Source organism: Mus pahari, unplaced genomic scaffold, assembly GCF_900095145.1.
Source record: "Mus pahari unplaced genomic scaffold, PAHARI_EIJ_v1.1 scaffold_10590_1, whole genome shotgun sequence".
NCBI classification, from domain to species: domain Eukaryota; kingdom Metazoa; phylum Chordata; class Mammalia; order Rodentia; family Muridae; genus Mus; species Mus pahari.
Window position 1 is genome coordinate 1 of NW_018394092.1, and position 14270 is coordinate 14270.

The window sequence follows — 14270 nt, forward strand, 5'->3', positions numbered from 1 at the left end:
AGAGTGGATGGGTTGGGAAGCAGGGCAGAGGGAGGGTACAGGGGACTTTCAGAGAGGAAGCTAGGAAAGGGGATAGCATTTGAAATATAAATAAAAAATTTTATAAATTAATAATAATCAAAAAAACCTCTTTTGCAAATTGCGGTGGACTTTGAAATCCTTGTGCTCACCTGGGTTTCCAGTGGACTCAGGGCATAACATCAGGAATCTACAAAATGAATCTATATCAGCATATGAAAACATGTTATCATTCATGGCTTTTTATTTATGTGTATCACAGAGAAGTGAGTCCATCAGCTGATAAACTGATAATCAAAACCAAATAGGAGAATGTTATTGGTGCAGAGATTATCACCATTTACAAAATATTCAAAACTCCGACGTAAAACAGTGCATGTTTTCTGCCATATGGGAGGTAAAACAAAACAGAAGCAGAAGACAACAAAACAGAAGTTGTTCCATTTTAGAACAGAAAGGGTCTGGTGTGAGGAGGGAATTGAGAGAATGGGGTAGGTAATGAAGGAGGTAATCAAGTACATGATTCACTTGTATGAATATATCATAAAGAAGCCTATTGTTTTGAACCACTTACTTATATTTTATATGTGTTAATTGAAATATACTTTCTAAGAATAATCTATAAGGCATGGAAGTAGTAGAGGTTACATAGGAAGAGGAGAAGGACACATAAGAGTGAGGACCTAAGAGAGCAGAGGTGGCAGTGGGACAGGGGGATATGGTTGGAATGTGTGACACTCGTGTATGTATGTCATAAACCTACTATCTCATACTATGAATATATACTCAAAATAAATTTGGTGGCCAAGTAAAGTTGTTGAAATATCCCTTTAATAGTAGTGGATCCTAGAATTATCTCTTTTGTCGGTGAGGGAATTGGATGGGCTTTTGGGGATTGCACACATGCCTGACTAGTGTTCCATCCCTGGGCTACATTCTGAGGTCCCAGAACATCCTCTTTCAATGTGTGGGTATCATGTCCTCTTCTCTTTGCTGTCTGCATTTCTGATAGTTAGCCTTGGATATTTGAAAGAGATTTTGGACAGATTCACTCACCTGGGAGTTGACTTCTTTGCATCTAGTCTCAGTCTCACGGCAGACGCTTATCTTCACATGTCCTGGGACAGGCTTCCCATAGGTATATCTGTCACAAGGTAAATTCACAGAAACCAAAGATCTTTCTAAAGCAGAGAAACACTGTCTTCTCACTGATTCTGTGTAGTTTCATAACGACAACAAACATGGCCCATTATTATTACCTCCTGACAACTTCTAAGCGTATATGTTAAGAATAGAGGATGTAAATTAATAGATAGATAGATAGATAGATAGATAGATAGATAGATAGATAGATAGATAGTAAAAAAATTAGTCCTATTAAAAACCTATGGAAGACATGGTTTTCTCTTTTTTTGTGGATCTGAATAAGATTAAGTAAGCAAACCAGGATCCTCAGCTACTAAATGATGGGGCAGAGACAAACAGGGGTCTAGGAATCATACAGAACTGCTGTCACAAACATCCTCAATCCTCTGCCTTTGTTCTACCATTTTAGTTTTTGAGCATGCCCATTGTAATGACAAGCAACTGTGAGCTAAGTTGTGTCTTCCATTTGATTTAGGCACATATTGCTTCTAGACTTAAATAGAATTTTTAGTTGTTGTAGTAAATGTCTTCATTTATCAGGTACAGAAATGCAAGCAGAAGACTGAGATGTCTAAAGGTTAAACTTGAGCAGCAGTGGTTTGACCTGGAGGCAGACTAAGAGCTCTTGTTTCTGTGCTCTTTCTGTCAGCCAATAAGAGGCCAGCAAGATGCCTTGACTTGGGGCCTGTGATCTCTTCACATAGTGAGTGGATCATATTAGGTCCCTTTCTGCCTCCAAAGGCAGAACCTCTTTATTTCCTCATAAGATTGATTTTTATCTATTGATATCAGCAATGTATGCAGTGAAAGATTGCAAAGTAATCTATACAGAGTAGGAAGGAACACAAACAAGCACCACAGGGGAAACATTCTAGTGGGGGAAGGACACAACGGTAGCATTTTCTACATATTCTACAAAGAGTCATCATCCCAGGGATTTTCTGTGTCTGAGTACATTCTTATGGATAGAAGCATAGAAGCGGGCAACTCACTTCCCACATGCAGTCACAATGAGTATTTCATCATTCACATAGATGGCATTTGGGACCTTCAGTTCGACATTGAATTTGGGAAGCACTATTGGGAGAGAGAGGAGTCACTCAGGTGTGGAATGACCTGTCTAGTTGCCTAAAAGACTACTCTCTGCACAGAAATAGTGATTCTACATTATTAAGGCATCTCCCACCTCAATAAATTTAGAATGTTGAGTGGTTAAGCATTATGTCACCTCTTGCAAATCACAGGGATTTCTACTTAAATAAGAAAAATGAACAAACAACAAAACAAAACAAATAATTTGCTTCTGAAAAAAATCTCAGAACTCTCTGGAACTCCCATGTTGTTAGATTGATAGCCTTAGCTAGATCAGATGGAACTCAATTTGTTCAAAGTAATTCATCCCATGATAACCAGAAACTTATGACAGCTGCTTTCTCGATTTGATCTTCCCAATCCATACCAAATTCCATCACGGTAAAGGAGTGTTCTTCCTTCATCCCTGACTGTTTGTGCAGCACAATCTTGTAGGGGCCCTGAATGGGCTCTGCTGCCAGGCTGAAGGACATTTGCTTAAGCCCATTCTCTGTCTTAATATCCTGCCACTGCATAATTCGGTTCTTTTTCGGATCCTGTGAAAGAGGTTGCAAATTTTCTAAGTCAATAAAGTATTAAAAACAACAATGCATCTAGGATGCTGTTGATGGAAGCATTTGGAAACTTGGTAATATTCTTTTGGGGAGGGAAGGAATAAAGGTGAAGTGGGAAATAACAAAACACTTATCTCAAATGGGGGAGGGCTGCTGACCCATAGCAGTTAGACAGAATTCCAACGTCAGATACTTTCATAAGATTGAGTTCTCTCTGATTACAAACCACTTAAGTTTCTTACCTCTATGTAAGCCAGAGGAAGCTGAAACACAAGGAAAACAATGTTAATTGAGAACATTAGGTCACAACCCCTTTGGCAAACATGTTTCCAAAGATATTTACATTGCAACTCAAAACTCTCAAAATTATAGTCATGAAGTAGCAACAAAAATAACAAAAAAATGTGGTTGGGGAGTCCCCACAACACGAGGAACTAGATTAATTGGTCTCAGTATTTGGAAGAATAAGAACCACTGATTTAGAAATTTCATACACACAGCAAATTCAATAGATTTATAGAATAGGCTGTAGGATAGGAGTTTCTGCCAAAATATGATGAACTTAATATCCAGTAAAAAAGTCAATTGTAAGCCAATTCACCACCATAGAGAACTTTCAAGTGTATTTTTCTAGAACTATCTGAGTCATACAAATCACTCAATAGATTGGGACTTACTATCCTCAAAAAGAACTTTGAGGAACATCATCAGTAAGATTTCTCTGATGTTCTGGGAGACTTGCCCTGAGCATTTACAGTATGGAGATTACAAATTTTAATGTCCCAGTCAGGAATATTTTTAGTGTGAAGTGGGGTTGCTAGTTTTAAATATATCCAACCAAAATGTATAACTTGAGAGAGTCCTGGCCAAGCCATATATACACACTGCACACAGGCAGTGCCTTCCATTCCTTGTTTGATGAGCTACAGAGGAATTAGCTTGTGTAGTCAATACTCACCTCCTGAACACAGCTTAGCAGCCTAAATCTGTGCCTAACTCTGCCCAAGAAATATAAAGCAAGGGCTCAGTAGCCGCTCTTGCTTCAAAGGAGAGTTGCTGCTGACCAGTCAAGGGCTGCATGTTCAGAGCTTTTACAGGTGAAGTGTTTCTGATCAACTCAATGAAGTGTACAAACAGGGACAGAGTCATTTAAGGTTCTCTGGTAACTAGGGTGTCATTTAAGGGTCTCTGATAATCAGGGTGTCTCAGAGACAAGTTCATTTTCGGCAAGCACAAGCTTAAAGAAGATACAGCCACTTCTAGCAGTGGAAAACAGAGCAAGCAATGTCAGTCATAAGGGAATTGCAGTGATACTGAACTCATTTCTGAAAGTATAGGAAAAGAAGGCATGACAACGGATCATGGAAATGTGGTACAGGGGTAAAACATGGAATTTTTTTAGCTGTAAAAACTGAAGTCACAAAACTTGCAAGGAAATGTATAGAACTTTACAAACATTACACAGATGATGTAGGCTCAGATAGCTAACTGCTGTGTGCTCTTTCTCAAATGTGGCTCCTCACTTCAAATATTTATAGTCATGTGTTTAATCTGGAGTACTGGTGAGAGGATGGAAACAAGAAGAGGGCCTGGTTGGGAAATTCCTCAAGTAGGGGAGATGGCATGACGTAGGTGACATGAAAGCACAGTGTATTTGTGGGGAGTGGGGGCAGAAAGTTGAAACTGGCATGAGTGTGTGGAGTGGGAGAAGGTAGGGAAAGGGTAGGAGGGAGGAAGAGGAGAGATGTGAGAAAAGGGTGGGAAGGGTAAGAGGGGAAGCTGGGGAAGTGAGATGGGAGGGTGGATGAGGTGAGAGGAGAGGGTGGGAGAGGTGAGAGGGTTAACCAACACTAACAATCTATGAAACAGTCATGTGGACACTTACAGATTTATACTGGAATTAAGAAACATAAGTTAAAAGGAGAGTTAGAAGTAAGATTCACTGCATTTCTTGAAAATGCTATACCTGAAGGTCAAGGTCATTGAACAAAGGTCTCAGTACTAGGCATGAGATAGTTCCTCCATGAGTTGTTTGTCTTGGAGGCCCTTGAGACCCCCCCCAAGCAATAGAGCATCTTGTCACTCTTCTTGATTACCTGCAATAACTAGTTGATAATATTCTATTGTGGAAGGCACCATACACTTTAGATAAAGTTTGTAGAGAAATGAATCTGTTACTGTGGCTTCCTCCCTCCTGCCAAGCCTACTCAGTGCTACAAGGTACTTGGTACTGTACAGATTGCTGCAGGAGAGGAGACATTAATGGTCTCATCCAGCTGAGAACCCTGTGATGTATAATACCGACCCACCAGGGAAGATGTGCCCATGCAATATGGAACAACTTTTATGGTGGCAACCAACTGATCACTGATTAGGTTTGGATCGTTTTCTACAAGATGGAATTCATACCAGGTGCTGAAAACAAAGTCAACAACTCATGACTGAGGAAGTCTTAAGACCAAGGGGTAAAGGTCTGGGGGATGATATTTTGTATAGCTAATTTGTCATGGTTCCAATTTGTCTTCTTAATAATTTATGCTTATAGTCATACATAAATACTACAGTTAGCTTGAAGGAGAAAAGCTTTCAATCTGCAGTGTGGCCTGGCTTCAGGACACTAGGCAGCCTCTATTTTCTGTGTACCTTATTTCCTGATCTTCTGAATTAATTGGTGCATGGGACAGACACTTTTGCTTTCCTGTTCTCACTCTCACCTTTAAGCACTGTGAAGAAGGAGGAAGGAGAGAAGGAAGAGAAGGAGGGAAGAGAAGGAGAAGGAGGAGTAGAAGAGAAAGAGGGGGATGAGGAAGAAGGATGAGGAGGAGATGAAGAGAACGGGTAGGAAGAGGAGGAAAATGAGGAGGAGGAGGAGGAGGAGGAGGAGGAGGAGGAGGAAGGTGCAAACTGCAGTTTGAATTTTATAAAATTAGGATAAACCAAGGGAATAAAAGAGAAGTACTTGTTGACTTAACAGACTTTAAGAAGATTACTTGAACCAGGCATGGTGGCGTATGCTTTAGTACCAGCAATCTTGGGGGCAGAAGCCACAGCAGAGGCAGAGGTGGAGGCGGAGGCGGAGGCGGAGGCGGTGCCAGAGCCAGAGCCAGAGCCAGAGCCAGAGCCAGAGCCAGAGCCAGAGCCAGAGCCAGAGCCAGAGCCAGAGCCAGAGCCAGAGCCAGATGCAAGTGAATATCTATGAATTCTTGGTCAGCCAGAATAACATGGTGATACCATGTCTCAAACAAAACAAAACAAAACAAAACCGTTGACACTGCAAATAGTCAAATTTGTGAAGTAAAAAAAAACTTTCCACAGAGGTCTTGGAGGCCCTGGCCTATATGGCCAGGGAAGAAAACTAAGTTATAAAACCCGAGTAAAGAAGTAAAACTCTTACTATCAGACGGAGGGACTAAAAATTAGACCAGTCCCTGGGAGGTTGACAGATAGAAAGAAGAACCACAAACAGACAATAAACATGGTAAAATCCTGGCTTCCTCCTCACACTCCTGATCTAAGACAAATACCCAAAGCCTGCCATAGGGCTCTGCCTCCTAATACTAGGGCACCTCTGCTGTAGACCAGTCTGACAAGAGTAGGACAAGTTTACACTAAAGTTTCTGTCTTTGATCAAATTGATCAACACTAAATTAAAGAAAGAAGACCTCTCAAAGATCCTTAAAGACCCCAGTCTTAGAGAGACATGACTTCCCAAGCCCCTTCTGTAGCCTTCCCACCCATGTGCCTGCTGTGTGTGTGTGTTTCCTCACCTCTAATAAAAGTGTCTCCTCACTGGCAGATTTTGCCTGCTATGCTCAAGACATTTCCCTGCCTTTAGTTCTTTAAATGGCAGAGAAATGAACCCTAAAGTATAGCAGCAAGACCACTTTATAACCAGCACCCAAAACCTGTGGGAATCCAAGTAAGCAATTTTTACTAACGAATTCAGCAAGATCAAAGTGATAAAAAAAGGGATACTTAGAAAAATTTTAATTACTCTGAAAATGCGGGCAACAAATTATAAATAATATCAACTCCATTCATTCATGAAAACTATGGTTTGGGGAATAAGTTAATTTCAATTAAGAAATCCAGAAGGCCTAAGAAGAACATTGCAAACCATTAGGAATGTTTAAAAAGAAATCTAAAATAATGGGTAGAGATATACACACCAGACATAAATATTTGTTATTAAATTATTCATATTCTTTCCAAATCAATGTACATGTTATAAATAATTCAATCAAATTTCCAAGGCTGATTGTAGAAGTGCAACCTGATAGTAAAATTTATATAAACCACCCTGGAGCAGTTGATGAAATTCTGAAGAAAAGGTTAATTCATGGAAGTGAATTTGCACTAAATAAAAATGGAAGTGCTGTTGTCTGAGGGGCACTGCCCAGCATCAGACTGAAACAGATGCAGATACCCACAGCCAACCTTTGGAAAGAGGTCAGAAACACTTATGGAAGAGCTGGAAGAAGGACTGAAGGCTCCAAAGGAGATACAAACTCCACAGAAAGACCAACAGAGCCAACTAACCAGGACTTCGAGGTGTTCTCAGAGTCTGAACACCAACCAAAGAACATATAGGCTGGAATGAGCCACTCCCAGCCCCCAGTATGTAGCAGACAGGCAGGTCAGTCATCATGGCTACCTTGTCTGGTCTCAGTGTGAGAGGGTGAGCCTAATCTGGCAGAGACATGATTTGCCATGTTGAGGGGGAGATACACAAGGGATGTCCCATCCTCTCAGAGGATCAGGGGAGAGGAGATTGGACGGGGTGGTGAGGGAATATGTTAGGGAGGGACTGGAAGGAGGAACTGTATTTGGGATGTAAATTAACTAATTAAAAAGGAAGTGTTGTAACTATTATGAAGCTGGGAGATTAACAAAGGAAGGGGGCACAGCTGGCAATGTGCTGGCTGCCAGGGTGTAAGGGCTGGGATTTCATCCTAGAATCCACCTAAGAAGTAGGCACACGTATTCCCTATAATCCCATCTGGAGAAGCAAGAAAAACAGACAGTTCTTCAGAGGTCACTGGTCAGGCAGCCTAACCTAACCTGATCATCAAGTTCCAGGCCAGTCAGAGAGGGTGACTCAGAATCCAAGTTGCATGGCCCCCTAAAACTGATGCCTGAGATTGTCAGATTGTCTCCTGTCTAGCACAAGCATATGTACACACACACACACACACACACACACACACACACACATACACACACACACACACACACACACACACACGAACAAGCACTACATGCTCACACAAAGTACTAGGAAGCAAGACTACAACTTTGGTGGTTTGAATAGGAATGGATCCCAAAGACTCATGTGTTTAAATGAGTGACCCAAAGGGAGTGGCACTATTAGGAGGTGTGGCCTTGATAGAGTAGGTGTGGCCTTCTTGGTGGAAACATGTCTGTGAACAGGTGGGCTTTGAGATCCCAAATGCTAAAGCTATGCCCAGTATTACAGAGTTGCTTGCTGTCCCCAGATTAGGATGTAGAACTCTCAGTTCATCTAGTATCTGCTTCATGACATGATGATAGTGGGCTAAACCTCCAAAACTGTAAGACACTCCCGATTAAATGTTTGTTGTTGTTGATTTTCTGGGGTTTTTTTTGTAGTGTATATGTGTGCATTTCTTTTTCTTTTTTCTTTTTTCTTTTTTTTTTTTTTATAAGAGTTGCCATAGTCATCATAGCAACAAAACCCTAACCTACACTGTCAATTTTGCCATGTCATATGCCGACAGAGATGGGTAAAGGAATTGAGAAATTGTCCCATATAATCTTACACATGTTTATATAATGAAGGGTGTGACGTGAAACAATTATCCTAAGTGAGGCAATGCAGACCCAGAAAGACATACATGATATGGCACTTATAAGCAGATGCTAGCTGTAAAGTAACAGGTAAATTATACTTCAATCCACAGACACAGGCTAAGTAACAAGGAGGGCTCTGGGAGATGCATGGATCTCCCTGGGAAGATAAAACAGAATGGATTTTGCAGGTGTACTCAGGGAGGGAGGAGTTGGAAACAGGTGGGATCAGGTCAGGAAGGGAAGGAAGGAGGGAGAGAGTATGGGCCAAGACCACGGGAATAGGAGACATGTAGGGGGTGATGTGGTAACTTAGTGCAGTGGAAACTCCTGTAATTTTTGAGGGTGTCCTTTTTAAGGACTCTTAGTAATGGAGTATATGTAACCATCCTCTATAACCAGGGAAGGTTCCCAGTGGTGGGACTGGGACACCAACCCATCCACAAAACCTTTGACCCACACCTGTCCTACCAGCAAGATGTGTGGAGTCAATGGTGATTCAGAACTTGTGGGAGTGGCCAACCAATGACTGGCCTAACTTAAAGCCAAGCCATGAGAAGGAGTCTATGCCTCCATACTGCCTGGATGGCCAGAAATGAGAAGCTAGATGGCTCAGAGACCTAGTGTAGAACCAAACATGACTAACTGAGAAGGAAAAGGTCAATGAAGAGATCCCTAATGAGATCCTGCTATACTCATAGGACCAGTGCCCAGCCCAGTCTTCATCAGTGAAGCTTTCTCCAGCAGCTTGTGGGAGCAGATGCAGAGACTCACAACCAAACAATAGGCAGAGATGGGGAAACCTCGAAGAAGAGTGGGATCCAGGGGGTCAAGGACATCAGGAGAGCGTAGCCCACAGAATCAATAAAGCATGACCCATAGGAGTTCACAGAGACTAAAGAGACAATCATGGAGCCTGCTGGGTCTGTGCTAGGTCCGCTGCATGCATGCTGTGCTTCTTTAGCTCAGGGTGTTGTGGAGGTCCTAAGAGTGGGGATAGGTATGTCTTTGACTCTTTTGCCTGCTCTTGGAACCCTTCTCCTCCTTACTGGGTTGTCTTACGCAGCCTTTATATGAGGGTTTGTGGCTAGTCTTACTGAATCTTGTTGTGCCATGTTCAGTTGATATCACTGGGAGGGCTACTTTTTTTCTGAAGGGAAATGGATCTGGAGGAAAGGGGAAGCTGTGGGAGACAGGGAGAAGCAGGGGGCAGGGTAGCTATGGTCACGATGTTTTGTATGAGAGAAGAATAAATCATAGACGAAAAGGTAAATACATACTCGATAAAATTATGCAACAGATTATTGGGATAAACAGAATTTTTAGATTCTCCAAAATGTGGTGTCTATTGTAATTTGATATTTGTAAAGAACAAATTAAGTAAAATTGATTGATACTCTGTTTAATATTTAAACATTTCTTTCAGAATTTTGTATGGTATTTTCTGATGCTATTCACCCTTTCCAGATCTATCTCCTTTCCCTACATACCTGACTTAGTGTTCCTTTTTTTCCATCCATTAATTCCAATTTGTGCTGTGTATCTATATATTCTTGGATATGTGGACTTCCACAGGAGTATGGTAGGCTTACAAGTGCCTATACTCTTAAAGAAAACTGACTTTCTCCCAGTAGTTGTCATAACAATAGCTCCTCAGCTAGAAGTGTTACTTCCTTCCCATCTCCCGTCTCCATGCCAGGATTTTTTTTTTTATTATTATTGTATGCTCTTGTTCATGCAAACCCAACTGTAAGTTCGTACGGGCAGCTGCCATGCTGTGTTTAGAGGATTGTCCCCTTGCATTTATTATGTCTCTAACAGTCTTCACCTCTAGCTCTTCAGTTTTTACTTCCTCTCTGACACAATAATCTCATTGCCTTGGGAAGCGAGGATGTGATTTAGATTTCCAATTTAGGATTTCATATTCTATAGTCAAGCAGGTAGAGAGAGGAATCATCATCACTACTGGCTAGTTTCCATGCAGCTGGAAGGTGTTATCCATAATATAATAGAGGGGAGATTATGATCAATCTCACCCAGATGTGAAGCCTATGAACTATGAGAACCACTGGTCGGGTAAGACATGCCCACTGGTGCAGTATTAGCACAAATGTGAAGGAAGTAATCAACCTCTTCTGACTGGACTTAAGTCCCACTGTACAAGATTAAATCTATACACTTATCATTGTAGAGCCAAGAACCTGAGGTTTCATGCATCATAGGCCCCAGGAGAGAACCCACTATTACGCTGCTAAAGGACACAGTATTCAGCCAACTGTTACTAATTTATCTTTAAAGCACCACTCATCCCCCATCAGAGAAGCTTCTTTTCATAGTAGAATGTATTTAACATAAGTCCCCACAACTTGCCTGAGTACAGAGAACAAGAGACTAAAATACAACTTTATTCTTAAAAGATTCTATTTAGGGAAGAATCCAAGTTTTAAATACAAGTTAATAAAAATAATAGAGACTATGTGAGAAATAACCCTGTTACACTAGAAAAGTGTTTTAAGAATGGCACAAAGTAGCAGAATCTGCAAAAGAAATGACAGAAAAGCATAACAATCTAAAAGATTCTATCCAGTATTAGTCTCTACAAAGTATAAAGAAAACCCAGAGATACTTAACCAATAAGCTACAAAATAAGGACACTCGCATATAAGGAAGCCATGGCCAATGGTATCTGAGTGAGGGGTATAAATTGGTAAAAGAGGAGAAGAGAAAACAACTCATGCCTCAGAAGGGGCTGGAAATTAGAATATTGCAAGAAGTTTTTGTCTTGAAAAATCCACCAATACCCACAGGTTAAAGACTCACCAACGCATTCAGGGGACGTAGATTTTTATCTATAGAGACAATCCGAAATTTAACTGGAAAAGGAGAGAGAGAGAGAATTTACTAGTGAGGTCCAAAGACCCAGGCCTCTTTGCCATGTTCAGGATGGTGTCTTAATTCCTTTGCCCACTGTGGAGCTTCATACCTGTCTGTCCTGGCTTGTACATGGGTTTATCTGTCTGGACAAAGACAACACTTTCTTTGTTCTTCACAAGCACTGCTTTCTTTTTGCTGAATGTGTGTGTTGGTCCTTTGATGTCGACGTAGAGAAACTCCTCCTCATTAGAAGAGGAGAATCTAGGGATCTGAGAACAACAGGAACAAGAAACCCTTCACCATCTGACTCTTCGCACTTTTTAGATTACTTCACTAACCTTCTCTCCTCCACCTCACAGGAAAGAGACGGAGGGTCCATCAGTTTCTGATTAAGGATTACATGGAGGAAAAAAACAGTGTCAAGAAAGAAAAAAGAATGAAAAGAAAACACATTTTGTGTAAGTTAATGTGAGTTTATGTGGGCACAAAAACACAGTGATTTTTATGGAGTAAATAGAATCTTGATTGAAAATTAACTCTAAAAAATGAAAGAAAATTAGCTCTAGCTCTGACACTGAGGTTCAGAGAAAGGCAACATATTACTGGTTACAGGAATTATGTCTTGGGGCTAGGTCCCAAAGTAGAAACCCAGCATTTATTCAGGATATCAGGATTATGAATAGGAGATGTGGTCCTAATTAGCTGGAGTGCTGTTTGAAAGTTTATTAACTCACTAACATGAAGTACTATGAATTGGCAAACCCTTTCTTTCTCTGGGCAGTGGGCTTTTGGGGGGTGGGCAATTCAATGGGAAAGCAGTGGATACAGAAGTATCGTCTCTTCTCACTTTGGGGTGGGATGATCTATGCTATTTGTTTATTGGGTCAATTTCTATTGTTTTGAGTTCACTGATATGCTCCTAGATTAGCTTTTTTAAAAATAAATATATAGATACTTTATATACATATTCACACACATGTTCTTAAATATATAAAACAATTCAGGACAGGTATCTAATACTCACAATGAAGGAAACACATTGGAACAAGTCCTTGTCAACCACAAGCTCATCGAACAGGTTTCTTTTTCCCAAGTGAGATATCAAGGTAGCTGTGACAGTCACCGTCTCATACAGATGGTATAGATGGAGGCAGATTTTCTCAGGGGTCTCAGTGTAGAGTTGAGAAGGGACCAGCACCATATACTTCCTGGAAAGGAAGGAGATCCGGCCAGCTGATGACAGAGCTCATTGTCTCTAACTGGAGTTTCACCACAGTAACCATTACCATTCATGTTTCAACAGCCTGAGATGGCAGGCTGACAGTGTGTCAGATGGCAGAGCTTGCCACACAGCAGAGTGACAAGACAATTATCAGCTCATCAATTGTCACCTTCAGCAGTGACGCCTGCTGTTGCACGTTCAAACAGCATATAATCCCTTTATTAAGCAGCCAGAGTTCAAGTTCTAAAAGTTTTTTTATATGAAAATATGAGAGAAATAATTATTCTTTTCATAAATATTTATCATGAGTATTTTTATTAGCAGTATAAATTCCTTTTAAAAGTTATTTATTTTATTTATATGAGGCCACTGTAGCTGTCTTCAGACACACCAGAAGAGGACATTGGATCCCATTACAGATGGTTTTGAGCCACCATATGGTTGTTGGGAATTGAATTCAGGACCTCTGAAAGAGTAGTCAGTGTTCTTCACCACTGAGCCATCTCTCTAGGAACCATTGTTTATTCTTAAGAAAATAACTCAATACCCTGTTTTTATTTTTTGGTACTCTTCAACTGAAGATTTATAATGTGACCGTGAAATTCAAGATTGCATAATTCGTCTATGCTATACTTGGGCAAGTTCCAAAGGCTATCTGTAGGAATCATTCTCTTCCTTTTCCTAGAAGTAGAGATTTTTGTCCCCCCAAATCTAGCCTGTCACTGCTATATCACAGTATGCAAAAATATCACTAGCTTGCTTTTTATTTTAGCACCTTAAATATATTATTTGATTACAGATACAAAAAAAGTCACTCAACAATATAATCCTATTTATACGGTTTTTTGGACATCAAATAAGTTCTCCTGGTAGTTTAGTCCAAGGTCTTTAATCTTAGCAAATGTATTGCTTTAGGACACAAACATCCACAAGGTTCTGATTTCCTGAAGTCTTATCTGTCTAAAGGTTACACTATAGGCTACACATTTCCAACCATGAATGTCTATAATTTAAATGCTTATTTTTCAAAAGGATTAAATAGTTTCAATACCAGAGGATGTCTCTGACCATTGGGATTTGAGACACTACTGGTACAGTAATGAGGGGAACGCTATTCTAACTCATACTATACCTCAGTTTAGTAACCATGATTACTTTAGAGTTGGGAAAATGAGTAGCCGAAAAATCATGTAATACTAAAGTTGGAGCACACATATACAATTATTTGTTAGTAAAAAAGCAGAAAGAATTTAGGCAGGCTTTCAGGGGAAGGGACTGTGAAAGGAAATGGATTGATTTTTGATTCGAGGAGGGACAATACTAAGAATGCTTTGGAAGTACTCACGAGTCTCCAATGAATGAAGAAGCAGAAGGCAGGAAGGCAAGAAGACCTGAAAAAAGGCACAGCTGAGCCTGTCTGTTCTTCCACATGGTGTGGTAAGAAAGGACAGGAGGACAGGGCTTATGGTGTCCCTCTCCTTAACACTGGTTCTAGAGTCCTCTACAACCAGTTTATTTATGAGCCCTCTCTGAAAACA

At 40.6% G+C, this 14270-nt stretch overlaps 1 protein-coding gene across 2 annotated transcripts; it reads right to left on the reverse strand.

Annotated features, from left to right (window-relative positions):
• Window positions 1–137: 137 nt before the first annotated feature.
• Window positions 138–14270, reverse strand: LOC115063387 (murinoglobulin-2-like). Of its 2 annotated transcripts, none has more exons than XM_029534792.1 (9): window positions 14078–14270; window positions 12535–12718; window positions 11620–11779; window positions 11457–11509; window positions 3053–3073; window positions 2624–2792; window positions 2157–2241; window positions 1075–1162; window positions 138–208 (listed from the first exon to the last, which is right to left on the reverse strand). In XM_029534792.1, the coding sequence occupies exons 1-9, from the start codon at window positions 14161–14163 to the stop codon at window positions 188–190; spliced, it is 867 nt and encodes a 288-aa protein (XP_029390652.1). In that variant the 5' UTR covers window positions 14164–14270; the 3' UTR covers window positions 138–187. The 2 variants fall into 2 exon arrangements, with proteins under 2 accessions (XP_029390652.1, XP_029390653.1); XM_029534793.1 differs by lacking the exon at window positions 138–208 and adding an exon at window positions 279–305.

What these genes read in the sequence shown, in the direction of transcription:
- LOC115063387 (XM_029534792.1), bottom strand. Translation starts at nt 14,163, where the DNA reads ATGTGGAAGAACAGACAGGCTCAGCTGTGCCTTTTTTCAGGTCTTCTT. An exon ending in TTCCTCTGGCTTACATAGAG is followed by an intron (nt 2,793 to 3,052) that starts GTAAGAAACTTA and finishes CCTCTTTCACAG; the next exon opens with GATCCGAAAAAGAACCGAAT. An exon ending in ATTGTGACTGCATGTGGGAA is followed by an intron (nt 1,163 to 2,156) that starts GTGAGTTGCCCG and finishes ACCTTGTGACAG; the next exon opens with ATATACCTATGGGAAGCCTG.